We start from the raw sequence: 11,838 nt of genomic DNA, 5'->3' as shown, positions 1-11,838 counted from the left end.
TTGTGATGTTATCGATCGATGTGATCAGATACCAAAGGATTAAATTTCTTTAAATGAGGTCAGTTTTTTGATGATCAGATAATGGTAGATTATTATATTCATTGATCTGGCAAGTATTAGCAATGATAAGGATAATTTTATACGACCGAAATAAATCGACCGTTAAAAATGTTGATATTATTATTGATACTTTTTGACCAAATTGCTTACTTTTACTTTTTATCAATACCTCAGGTTCATTGCATTCGATTTCAAAAAGACACGGCATTTATGAATCAGGGCTTAAATCTCCTGATTATGTTTTTAAATTTTTTACAAAAATCGAGATGTAACTTTGAAATTTTTCAAAAACAGGTTAGATTTTCACTGATCCGATAATTTTCTCAAAGTAATCAAGTGGGTTTTATCAATGTTATAGATAATATAGATCTTCGAGCTAATAAAGGTTATATTTTTATAATAATAGGATCTCCTTATAATGTAACTTTTATAATCCTTGTTAAAATAATATTTAGTATTTTCCCTTGTTATCGATAGCTGGAAATGCATGGGCTGAAAAACAACCTATCGAATACATCCCATCACTGTGCGTCGTTTACCAGAGTTTTCAATATAGGATTTTCGGCGTGGAAAACTGCTAAAATAAGTGGAAAAAGAGTTTAAAAAGTGCAAAACAATGAACACACTTGGTCCTAAAAAGGACGGAAGTCCGAATATTGACTTTTTTCAGTCTCCGGAGACGCTACAGGGCTTCGAATCCATCCGACATTGGCTGCAGAAGAACTGCAAAAAGGTACAACAACAACGCCGTCGCAACAAAAATGGCGCTCGCCTGGTAGTGAAAAAACAAAGATTAATATATTGGTTTCCTCTTGCAGTATCTGGCCCACAGTTCGGAGCCCATTACTAAGGAGTCTCTGGCCCAGTTGCTCATACAATTCCTGCAGTATGTGGAGGCTAAGCTCGGCAAGAATTCGGCGGAGCCGCCGGCGACAAGAATTCCGGTTAGTGTTAGTGTGTGTGTGTGTCTGATGTGTACAGGGTGCCCCATGTGTCGTATGTACACGTAAATATTAACCCTCTACTGGCTCAGCGGGATGGAAATATAATTTTTTGAAAGAATAATGATTAAGTGCTATTACTAATACCCCTTCTTCCCATAGATGCGTTGCTTCCTGGACTTCAAGAGCGGTGGCGGACTCTGTATAATCTTCTCGACCATGTTCCGGTTTCGGGCCGAGCAGCGCGGCAAGAAGTTCGACTTCTCCATTGGCAAGAACCCATCACGGAAGGATCCAAACATTCAGCTGCTGATCGAGATCGAGCAGGCCCTGGTCGAGGCGGATCTGTATCGCATTCCCTACATCTACATTCGCCCGGAGATCGAGAAGGTCTTCGAGAGTAGGCTGCGTGAAATCCTGGACAACCGTCGCGTCGAGATCGTAACCGACGAGGAGGACGCCACCCACATTGTCTACCCCATTGTGGACCCACATCCGGATGAGTATGCCCGACCCATCTTCAAGCGAGGCGGTCATGTCATGCTGCATTGGTACTACTTCCCGGAATCGTACGACTCCTGGGCTGTTAACAACTTCGATCTGCCGGAAAATATTCCGGAGAATCCCGAGTCGCCGGCAGAGCGTTGGCGCGTATCTGCCTCCTGGATTTTGGATCTAGAGCAGTACAACGAATGGATGGCCGAGGAGGACTACGAGGTGGACGAACAGGGCAAGAAGAAGACGCACAAGCAGCGCATGTCCATTGACGACATCATGTCCTTCGGGGACGAGAAGAAGAAACCGGCTGCCAGCTCCGGAGGCAAGCAGAAGCGAAGGCGTTCTCCATCGCCGTCCGCCTCGGCTTCCACCTCAAAGCCAGGCAAACGCAAGCGGTCCCCAGCCGTGGTTCATAAGAAGTCGCGGAACGACGACGAAGACGAGGATCTGACACGGGATCTGGATGACCCACCGGCCGAGCCAAATGTTCAGGAAGTGCACAAGGCAAATACAGCGCTACAGTCAACAGCTAGTCCGGCTCCTGGCGGAAAATCCCGAGGAGATAACGATATGATGCCCATAAAGGGTAAGTCTGTCTCTACAGATGAAGGTGGTTATAACTAACAGTCCTACTCTCTTTAAATAGGTGGCACCATGACCGACTTGGATGATGAAATGACAGGCGGAAGTGCCGCCCAGGCCATGTCCACGGGCGATGGCGACAATTCCCAAACTGGAAAAACAAGCGACAACAGCAACACGCAGGAGTTCTCATCCTCAGCTAAGGAAGACATGGAGGACAATGTGACCGAGCAGACGCACCACATCATAGTGCCCTCGTACTCGGCCTGGTTCGACTACAACTCGATCCATGTTATTGAGAAGCGAGCCATGCCAGAGTTCTTCAACAGCAAGAACAAGTCCAAGACACCGGAAATCTACATGGCATACAGGAACTTTATGATAGATACCTACAGGTGAGTCTCCAAGTAGTTCCCAAACTTCTACTGACTTTGGATTGTGCTTCCAGGTTGAATCCAACCGAGTACTTGACCAGCACTGCCTGCAGAAGAAACCTGGCTGGTGACGTGTGCGCCATCATGAGGGTTCACGCCTTCCTCGAGCAGTGGGGCCTCATCAACTACCAGATCGACGCCGATCTGCGTCCCACGCCAATGGGACCGCCACCGACCTCACACTTTCATATACTCTCCGATACTCCATCTGGGCTGCAGGCCATTAATCCCCAGAAGACCCAACAGCCGTCGGCGGCCAAGACTTTGTTGGATCTGGACAAGAAACCGCTTGGCAAGGACTCTGAGCTGGTGGACAAGATCAAAACCGAGGCGCTTGAGAACGGGGCTGCCGGAGGACTGAGCTCTGGGGTGAGCCAGTTTGGTCTGAAGCTGGACCAGTATGCTAAGAAGCCGGCGGCTATGCGAAATCGCACGGCGGCCAGCATGGCCCGTGAATGGACAGACCAGGAGACGCTGTTGCTCCTCGAGGGCCTCGAGATGCACAAGGATGACTGGAACAAGGTCTGCGAGCATGTGGGCTCTCGAACTCAGGACGAGTGCATTCTGCACTTCCTCCGGCTGCCCATTGAGGATCCGTATCTGGAGGACGATGGTGGTTTCCTCGGACCACTGGGATGTCAGCCCATTCCGTTCAGCAAGAGCGGCAATCCCATTATGTCCACAGTAGCCTTCCTGGCCTCGGTTGTGGATCCCAGAGTAGCAGCTGCGGCCGCTAAAGCTGCCATGGAGGAGTTTGCTGCCATTAAGGTACTCCTGGTTAGACCCATCTATGTTTTTGATTCTATGTCCATGTTCTAACCTCTTGCAGGATGAAGTGCCTGCCACTATAATGGACAACCACATGAAGAACGTTGAGAAGGCATCGGCCGGAGGGAAGTTTAATCCAAACTTTGGTTTGGCCAACAGCGGTATCGCTGGCACTGGAAACGACAAAGAAGAGGAGGAGGGCAAGGAAGGAGGCGCCGCCTCCACGGCACCTGCAGGCACAGACGAGGAAATGAAAGATTTAAGCAAGAAAGACGGTAAGTCGGGTTGGTGGGGGATGCAGAGATCAGGAAGGATTAGGATTAGGATATCTTATGTTTGTTTCTCCATTTAGTTTCTGTTTCATGTTTTTGTACAAAATTTGTAATGTTTTCCATATTTGGCACTGTATTTTGTATTTTGTTTCGTTTTTGTGTTACAACCAAACCACCACCACCACCACTCACATCAACAACAACAACAATACCAACCAACCAACAACAACCACTGATACCTTAACGATATAGACGATGCCAAGTCCAAAGACAAGACGAAATCGGATAAGACCAACACGAACACAGACTCTAACTCGAGCTCCACATCATCATCAGCGACAGGCAACAACACCACCACCACCACCACCACCAACAACACGGACAAGGACAACAAAAAGAAAGAGTCGTCCGAAAAGTCAGCCACCAAGCCAGCCACCACTGACAAGTCAAACAAATCCTCCCCCACAGACCCAGCAACCGGCGGCGGCGGTGACGCGGCGGACATCAAGACGGAAGATAGCAGCGGCGATGGCGAGAACAAGGACGGTGCCGATGTCAAGGAGGGACCAGTGTCGGGAACTGGATCCGGGGCTGGATCTGGGGCACCGGCAAAGGAGGGAGCCTTCAGCGAGAACAACATGCAGTCGGCGGCGGCAGCTGCTCTGGCATCGGCAGCTGTGAAGGCCAAGCATTTGGCAGCTTTGGAGGAGCGCAAGATTAAGTCTCTGGTGGCTCTCCTGGTCGAGACGCAGATGAAGAAGCTGGAGATCAAGTTGCGGCACTTCGAGGAGCTGGAGGCCACCATGGAGCGGGAGCGAGAAGGTCTGGAGTACCAGCGACAGCAACTGATCACCGAGCGTCAGCAGTTTCACTTGGAGCAGCTCAAAGCTGCCGAGTTCCGGGCGCGCCAGCAGGCTCACCATCGCCTCCAGCAGGAGCTCCAAGGCCAGGCCGCTGCCGCCGGCGGCATGATCTTGCAGCAGCAACAACAACAGCAGCAGCAGTTGCCGCAGGCGCAACAGCAACTGCCACCTCAACAGCAGGCCCTGCCGCCGCATCCACACCCGCACCAGGTGCCACCACATCCGCATCCGCACCAGGCCCCAGTTCCACCTCAGTCGCAACCCTTGGTAGGACCAGTTCAGCACCAGCCGTTGCCGCCCCACATAGCCGGATCCGTGGCGCCGCCTCCCAACGGAGCTCCGTTCGCAGCGCCCCCCATTGTGCCCGCCGGAGTTCCTCCAAGCGCAGCTGGCGCCCCGCTCCCGACCAGCGATCCGTCTGGAGCAGTTGCCGCCGCTCCGGCCCCTCAATCTCAGGCACCAACTCCTATGGGTAAGTGGCATCCGCATCCGACAAAGATTCCAAACACTTAACGGTCTTTTCTTCAACAGATACTACCCCGCCGAGTAGTTCTCCTGCGGCAGAGACCAGTGGCGCCCCACCAGGATCGGCGCTACCCCCGGCCGGTAGCATTCCCCCCGCGAGCGCTCCCTCCGCCGCTGCCCCCGGAGGCCCTCCACCTTCCTAATTTTAAATCCTATGCGTAAGCCAGCAAACGTTAAAGTAACTAGCTCTAAGTCGTATGCTCTCAGTATGTATTATGTATACTCTCCACTCTAAGCCCAACCTCTTGTGTAATCTGTGGATTGTCCCCACCCCCATTTTGACATGTCCCCCCCAACCCGATTACATCCCACGAGTTCCATGTGTATTTAGTTTTGTGTCCATCCATCAGGCAACCATTATGCACAATTATGTGAACAAAGTTTCAACTCCGAAAACGATGGCATTCAATAAAAATTTAATTAAACTTATCAGCATGATTGTTTTTACTGTGTTTTATTAAAAATATTATTAACTTGTTTTTAAAAATTAAAATATTTGTGTGGATTTGTGGAGAAGTAGCTGCCACAGCTGACAAAACTTATTGCTTCCATAGGAATGATCTGGAGATCCATATCGCTTCCATAGGAATGATCTGGAGATCCATATCGCTTCCATAGGAATGATCTGGAGATCCATATCGCTTCCATAGGAATGATCTGGAGGAGATCCATACTAAAACTTTGACTTTAATATTTGTTGAAAAAGATTCCAGAACTTGACTCTTACTCTTAAAATTATTTAAAATTGTTAAAAAAATATTAAAAATGCATATTAACTGCATATTTTAATAACATTTTCATGAAAAACTTCTATAAGATTCAGATGTTCCAGCTCCAGGAGCTGGAGTTCTCTATTCAGTTCTCAGTTGTGTTACAGTAAGGAGATTTCCTTAAGAGTCCTGAAAGATCAGGATACGTCTGTAAGGACTTAATTTTTTACAATCTATCCTAAAGCCCCAAGATATACATTAGCCAGGTGGATCAATGAAAGCAGGTGCGTCTTCGCAGGATGTTCGGCCGCTTGGTGATACCCAGCTCCTTGTTGGAGAGAGTGCGCTTCAAGTTGGGTGCTGCGTCGGAAACCGGCGAGGATTCGCGCTCTGTTTGTAGTGCGAGGGCTGAGCAGGATTCCCTCAAGCAGATGCTCGGCGAGGGCGAAGTGACACAGATATTCCTAGCGAGCCGGGCCTCCAGGGGTGATGCCTCTAGCAAAACATTGGTATCCTTCTTAGTTTTATTGCCCAGAGGCTCCTGGCAATGGAGCAGTCGTCCATAGGTGCTCATGCTCCGAAGGTAGATCCGGTTGTAGAAGCGGATTATGTCTGCCGTGTGACCATCGTCCATGGCCACCTCGCGATAGACGCTGCTGCGGGCATGCGGTTGGCGTCTATAGTGCTGGATGATCACACTGAAGGAGAGACGCAGGTCCTGCAAGCGAGCATTAAGATGGATGGCGCAGAGAAGCAGTTGATCCACACTGCGCTGTCGCAGCAATTGGCCACCTTTGGTGGTAAACGAGTGCTCGACCAGGTGCCAGATTCGCGCGAAGCTCTCTACTACGCCAATACTCTGGCAGAGCACAGTGAGGCGCCTCTTGGCCAACCCGTAGAATTTTCGCAGACATATCTCAGCACCCGTCGAGGCGTTTTCCTTGCCCTCCGCTTGGACATCCTGGTAGCCCGGTAAGTGGGACGACTTACCCAAACTCCGCCAAAGCTGAGAGCCTCGGCGAAAGATCAGTGACCCGAGGCATTCGTCCTCCAAGGCGTGCAGGTGCTTTACCATTTCCCGCCCGAGTAACCCCTGATCGTGGCGCACGACCACCTCCAGAATCTTCTGGAAGTCGAAGGCGTCCAGCGAGTAACAGTCCAGGATAAATGGGAATTGCAGTTCTTCCACGTCCTCGTGATGGACATGCAGTGCCACTTCTAGGCAGCAGGCCAGTAGAGTTTCGGTCAGGGTGGGCTGCTTAATTAATTTGCTAATCTTCAGCCAGGGCTTTAGGGTCATCTCCGAGGTCACAATTTTTTCTATAAATTTGTAGTACAACCCGCTGGCTAGGCGGAAACACTCGTCCGCCATCTGGGCCGTTATGTAATCCTTGGCGGCTGCATTGAACTTCTGGCCCATGGATTTCAGAGACTGCTCCAGATATTTTATTACACCTTTCCCTTCATCCTTCAGGCACTCCACAATCCTAGGGGCCAGCTTCAGTGGCAGGCTTTGGGAGAGAAGTCTCTTGTGTTTCGACGTGGAGGAGGGGGTAGAGGTTGTGGAGATGGACAATGGGCTGGCATTGGGGTCCTTTGGCTTCTCTTTCATCTCTTGGAAGCACAGCAGGACCCGTTCATCCATCTCACTGATGTCGGCCACGTGAGTGTCGTACTTTCTGTTCAAAGTACCCAAGTTCACGTCCAACATACCCTCCTTGACGATCTCCCGCATGTGAATGTTGTTTCCCAGAAGGATGTGGTCCATAAATAGCACCATAAGAGCCTTATGGAAAAAGGCTTTCTTCATCTGGGCTACTCCTTTTGCCGGCAGCTGCGGGATGAGAGCAACAATATGCTCCAAGGCGCTGTATTTGCTCAGGAAACTACTGTCGAACTCCTCCGAATCCCAGTTGGGAGGAACTCCGGCAAAGTCACGACGAATGACTACGGATCTGGACACCTCCAGAACATTAACATATAGAAGGTCCATGCTGCATACCAGTACCTGGCACCCGCTCACCAGACTCGAAGTGGCAAAACCGGGTAACTCGTTGCGGATCACCAGGAAGAGTAGCCATCCAAATTCGTACAGGGACGTGTAAAGTGTCACTGCCTCGGAATCCGCATCTTCGGCCGGTTGGACAAATAGCTTCTCGAAGATGTGTTTGTAGTGCTTCCTCAGGGTCAAAGTGATTCCCAGTCGTCGCTGGAGCTCCTCCACCTCCAGCTGGAAGGTTCCCTCGTTCTGGGCCAGCCAGTTCCAGTGTTCCATCCGGCGAAGAAACTGCGACACGTTCACCTTGAAGCTTCGAAGGAGACGGGTCAGTGACAGGTTCCAACAACTATTTTTGATCTGATCCGGGGGATCACTTGGTGCTCCCCGCTTCGACTCCTCCCGCATCTCCCGGATCTTCACGCGCTGCAGCTCGCTGTAGACAGCACAGCATAGCCACTCGTGAGCCATATCATCGCCTCCACTTTGGGCGAGATTGCCGTCTGCTTCGAACCGCCTGTATGTGGCCATGGCGCTATTCTGAATTTTTGGGTCCAGTTCCAGCTGCTCGCAGCTCGCGTAGAAGCGCTGGAGCAGCGTATCTGGTAGAGCATCCACCTCGCAGATGTTCATTGAAGCTATATTGTTTGCCTTTATTTATTATTTTCTCAGAGTTACGTGGAATTCCACAGTGTTTTGGTTTTAAACGTTGTTTTGACTGTACAATGCAAATTTTCCAAAGGCGCGAACGACTTCGATAACCGGCTTTGTTATCGGTTTGGTATCATCCCTGGTATTACGGTTGTCTTTAAATGTTGTTATCGCTAACAAATATTAATCCTAAAATGCCGACAATAATAATTGTAATTGACTTTTTATTATGCCTAAAGAAATTTCATTCAAACTAGATATTTTCGAAATAATTTATTATTTTTAAAAAATTTTTAATCTTGAACTGGTTATTATTTTTAGAAACCTATTTGAAACCTTATGGGCATAAGTGGGTTAATATTGTTGCTGTTGGGTTTTAAAATGTTCCAAACAAATCGCGTCCTTCAAAAAGAACAAGCTCAACTCTTTGCCATTCAAAAGAAGCTGGAGAAAGTCCTGCCCGTAGTCCAGGAGGCCTTAAATTCACTCAAGGTGATGGCAGTTCTTTGTCAAACCAACTTCTTTTACAAAATTCTTTTCGCAGGTGGAGGAACTGCATCTTAAGTCAATGGGCATTCATAATACTACCGAAGGACAAGGAACCCACAGCAAGGATCCTCTTTTTTTAGATATCACCGAAAGGCCAGAGCCATCCGCCTCGGAAGCCACATTTGTTAATAGTCAGGCAATCAATCTGGGTGTGCTTGGAAGCAGCCTTAAAACATTCGACGAGGAGGTAGACTCGGACTGATTATAACTTTATTCCACACAATTATGTATAATTACAAAATATAATTAAAAGAATTAGTAAAATATATTCGGATGAAGAAAAAATATCTAAACTACTAAAGCTAGTATGTGCTACTGGACCAAATGAAACTATTTATTATTCTTGATCCGAGGACTCAGCCGAACTCTCGGCACGTTTTTTCTTCTTCTGGGGCACCTCCTGCTCCTCACTGCTGTCACTATCCGAGCTGGAGTTACTGCTACTCGATCCCGATGAGCTGCCTTGGTCGTCATCATCATCTGATGAGGAACTGGAATCGCTGGAGTCAGAGTCAGAGGACGACCCTGAACCGGAGCTACTATCCGAACCGTCTGACGAGCTGGAGGAGGAGGAGGAGCTTCTGCTAGCCTTGCGTTTTCTCTTAGTCTTCTTGCTAGTGGTGGAGCTGGTTTCGTGTACTACCTCCGTTGGTTTAGGCGTCTCAGCTTCCTTCTGGGCAATGTGTTGGTTCAACTTCTTGGTGCGTGAGCTGCGATGGACATACTTGCGCTTTTCTTTGCACTCATAGCTCCAGTGGCCCATTTGCAGGCACTTTTGGCATCGAATGCCATTGGGAAAGGCGGCATTGATTTTATCGGTTCTAAAGCAAAGAAAATGGATTTTTATATTCTACCGTGGCTTGGTGGAAAGGCCGGCAATAGTGGGGATTCTCACCTTTGTTTCTCCGCCAGCTTGCGGGCTGCTAGTCCCACTAAGGTCATCCTGAGAAAATCTTTCAGACGGCGTCGGGAGACAATCTTGATGGTCTGGGGTGGGAACCTACGAGTCTAGGTGGAAAATCCAGGAAAATTGAGTATCAAAAATGTTTTTTTTATTTTTTTTTTCGATATTTATTATTCTGATAAAAGCATCATCGTTATCGACTATCGGAAATAGGTCTCCGCTTAAGTTTATAGAGGCCATTGTCGTGTTTTTCTTAAATTATTAAAACAATTTAAAATTCATATTTGGAGCATGTTTTGAATTATTTTAAAATGAAGAAACAAATGATCATGAATCATAAGTACCCCGAACTTATATCCATGATTTTCATGATCACGAACTTCACCGCATAAACCTAATAACAGCTGCTTGCCAATATTTATCTCTACACCTGGTTTTGTTTAAAAGTTACTATTCAGTCTTATTTATGTATTAAACGCTGTGTAATGCACAGTTAGAAATAAAAATAAAAAATATAAAAAAGCAGACGTAAAATAATTCTACAACGATTTTCTGTTAGTGCAATTACTTAACCAACCATATTTACCAATTGGTGACTAAGAGGGGAAAGTGATTGCAACAAAGTCCAATTATTATCACTTGGTAAGGTCACTAGGGTTTAATGACTGGCTAGTAATGCAGTTTTTTCCCAACAGATTTCGATGGACGCCAGTAGCATTGTGGGAACGGCGTCGGTGCGGCCGATGCCTCCAGAGGAATTAGCTCTGCAATCCCTTACAAAGCAGTTGTACAAGTCGCGCCTCTTCCGAGGCCACTATGTGGAACGCTGCTTTGTGGAGGCGGTGGGTGGCTACCGAGACGTAGTGGTGCTTCAGCGCAGTGAGCGAGACCTAGAAAAGATGCTTCAGGGCAGTGCCGCACAGCTGCAGATGTTCTACCGAAGGCTTGTTCCCAACATGTGGGTGGGAATAACCAGCGGCAGTTATGGGAGCTTCACTCACACCCCAAATGCGGGCCAGTTGGAGACATGCATTTGGACGGAGCTGAGCGACTTGGCTTTTGGGGAATACTGGTTCAGTATTAAGACACTTCGTTTTCGGGATCAGGAGGTGCAACTTAAAATTAAGATGGTGCGTGCCGTGGAAGAAGAGCCGCTGGCTACTCCTAGGAGATCCATTTCCCTAAGTAGGAGCTCCCCCAGTAAAGCTATCACAACTGGAGGAGAACCCGAAACAATCCCAGAGTCTGCGGAGCAAATTCAACTGGGCATGGAAGACTTTCTGGCAGTACTGCATCAATGGGGCGACGGAATAAAGCAGACTGTTTACGATTTTATGGCCAACGATGTTAACAAAAGGAATATCGTCGGCGTATTACGGTTCCTTGGACTACTCATCTTCTCGGCCGTGGGTGGAGCCGCGGTAGCGCTGCGCTTTCTTGGAGTCTTTGCCGTTCGCTTTCTGTTCGAGCTGAGCCGCTTCACCCATACTGCCACTCCAATTGTGTTTAAACTGCTCGATTTCCTGAACAAAATCGTGGGAGCCATCTTCATACTGCTAACCATGATTTGGAAGGATGTAGTCAACCGTGGTCAGCCGGTCTCCAAGCAGCCGCAATTAGAGCCGAGCTCTCGTTTCAAGAGTATTACCTACGAGCGATCAGAACCGTATCGCCGGAGCCCCCGATGGTGACCCAACAATCTTACAGCTAGATGATTTATGAAGAAAATTAGTCCAGGGTGGAAGGGCAAAGTAGAATCATTCAAATTGTGTTATTAGCCGTAAGCCTGTAGATCAGATCCGATCCCCAAATACCGCATATTTGTATCGCAAATATGGGCACCTTTGAGATTTTTCAATTTTAGCCAAATGCAATATATAGTAAATTATTTGATTGGACTGCCGTTTGGGCACACAATCGCATGCTTATTAACTCCCACTGTTAATTCATTGTGCATTGTTCAAAAAACTTGTTTTTATTTTAACCCATTTAGTGTTAAGGTCTTGTAATTTATATATCGAAAATTTTTGTGAATAAAATTATTGCACTATGCGAACAGAAAACCTAAAACCGATAATAAAAGAG

The 11,838-nt window shown here is 47.9% G+C and overlaps 5 protein-coding genes across 6 annotated transcripts; 3 read left to right on the top strand and 2 right to left on the bottom strand.

Annotated features, from left to right (window-relative positions):
• Nucleotides 1-563: 563 nt before the first annotated feature.
• On the top strand, nucleotides 564-5,372 carry mor (SWI/SNF- related protein mor). Of its 2 annotated transcripts, none has more exons than XM_070281598.1 (8): nucleotides 564-793; nucleotides 879-1,004; nucleotides 1,164-2,085; nucleotides 2,146-2,476; nucleotides 2,530-3,283; nucleotides 3,345-3,558; nucleotides 4,024-4,890; nucleotides 4,950-5,372. In XM_070281598.1, the coding sequence occupies exons 1-8, from the start codon at nucleotides 677-679 to the stop codon at nucleotides 5,084-5,086; spliced, it is 3,468 nt and encodes a 1,155-aa protein (XP_070137699.1). In that variant the 5' UTR covers nucleotides 564-676; the 3' UTR covers nucleotides 5,087-5,372. The 2 variants fall into 2 exon arrangements, with proteins under 2 accessions (XP_070137699.1, XP_017103640.2); XM_017248151.2 differs by having other exon boundaries at nucleotides 565-793; nucleotides 3,808-4,890.
• Nucleotides 5,373-5,381: 9 nt separating this feature from the next.
• On the bottom strand, nucleotides 5,382-8,426 carry Rbf2 (Retinoblastoma-family protein 2). The gene has a single exon (XM_017248376.3). The coding sequence runs from the start codon at nucleotides 8,280-8,282 to the stop codon at nucleotides 5,925-5,927; it is 2,358 nt and encodes a 785-aa protein (XP_017103865.2). The 5' UTR covers nucleotides 8,283-8,426; the 3' UTR covers nucleotides 5,382-5,924.
• On the top strand, nucleotides 8,412-9,136 carry LOC108129557 (uncharacterized). Its single transcript, XM_017247633.3, has 3 exons — nucleotides 8,412-8,512; nucleotides 8,622-8,792; nucleotides 8,845-9,136. Exons 2-3 carry the CDS (start codon nucleotides 8,640-8,642, stop codon nucleotides 9,049-9,051), a joined length of 360 nt encoding a protein of 119 aa, XP_017103122.2. The 5' UTR covers nucleotides 8,412-8,512; nucleotides 8,622-8,639; the 3' UTR covers nucleotides 9,052-9,136.
• Nucleotides 9,038-9,928, bottom strand: LOC108129556 (zinc finger CCHC domain-containing protein 10). Its single transcript, XM_017247631.3, has 2 exons — nucleotides 9,745-9,928; nucleotides 9,038-9,670 (listed from the first exon to the last, which is right to left on the bottom strand). Exons 1-2 carry the CDS (start codon nucleotides 9,789-9,791, stop codon nucleotides 9,187-9,189), a joined length of 531 nt encoding a protein of 176 aa, XP_017103120.2. The 5' UTR covers nucleotides 9,792-9,928; the 3' UTR covers nucleotides 9,038-9,186.
• Nucleotides 9,929-10,157: 229 nt separating this feature from the next.
• LOC108129555 (uncharacterized) lies at nucleotides 10,158-11,827 on the top strand. Its single transcript, XM_017247629.3, has 2 exons — nucleotides 10,158-10,395; nucleotides 10,449-11,827. The coding sequence occupies exon 2, from the start codon at nucleotides 10,455-10,457 to the stop codon at nucleotides 11,442-11,444; it is 990 nt and encodes a 329-aa protein (XP_017103118.2). The 5' UTR covers nucleotides 10,158-10,395; nucleotides 10,449-10,454; the 3' UTR covers nucleotides 11,445-11,827.
• The last annotated feature ends 11 nt before the right edge of the window (nucleotides 11,828-11,838 follow it).

Source organism: Drosophila bipectinata, chromosome 3R, assembly GCF_030179905.1.
Source record: "Drosophila bipectinata strain 14024-0381.07 chromosome 3R, DbipHiC1v2, whole genome shotgun sequence".
In the NCBI taxonomy this organism is placed as follows: Eukaryota; Metazoa; Arthropoda; class Insecta; order Diptera; family Drosophilidae; genus Drosophila; species Drosophila bipectinata.
Note: the sequence above shows the minus strand (reverse complement) of the source record. Positions and strands in the feature narration are given on the sequence as shown.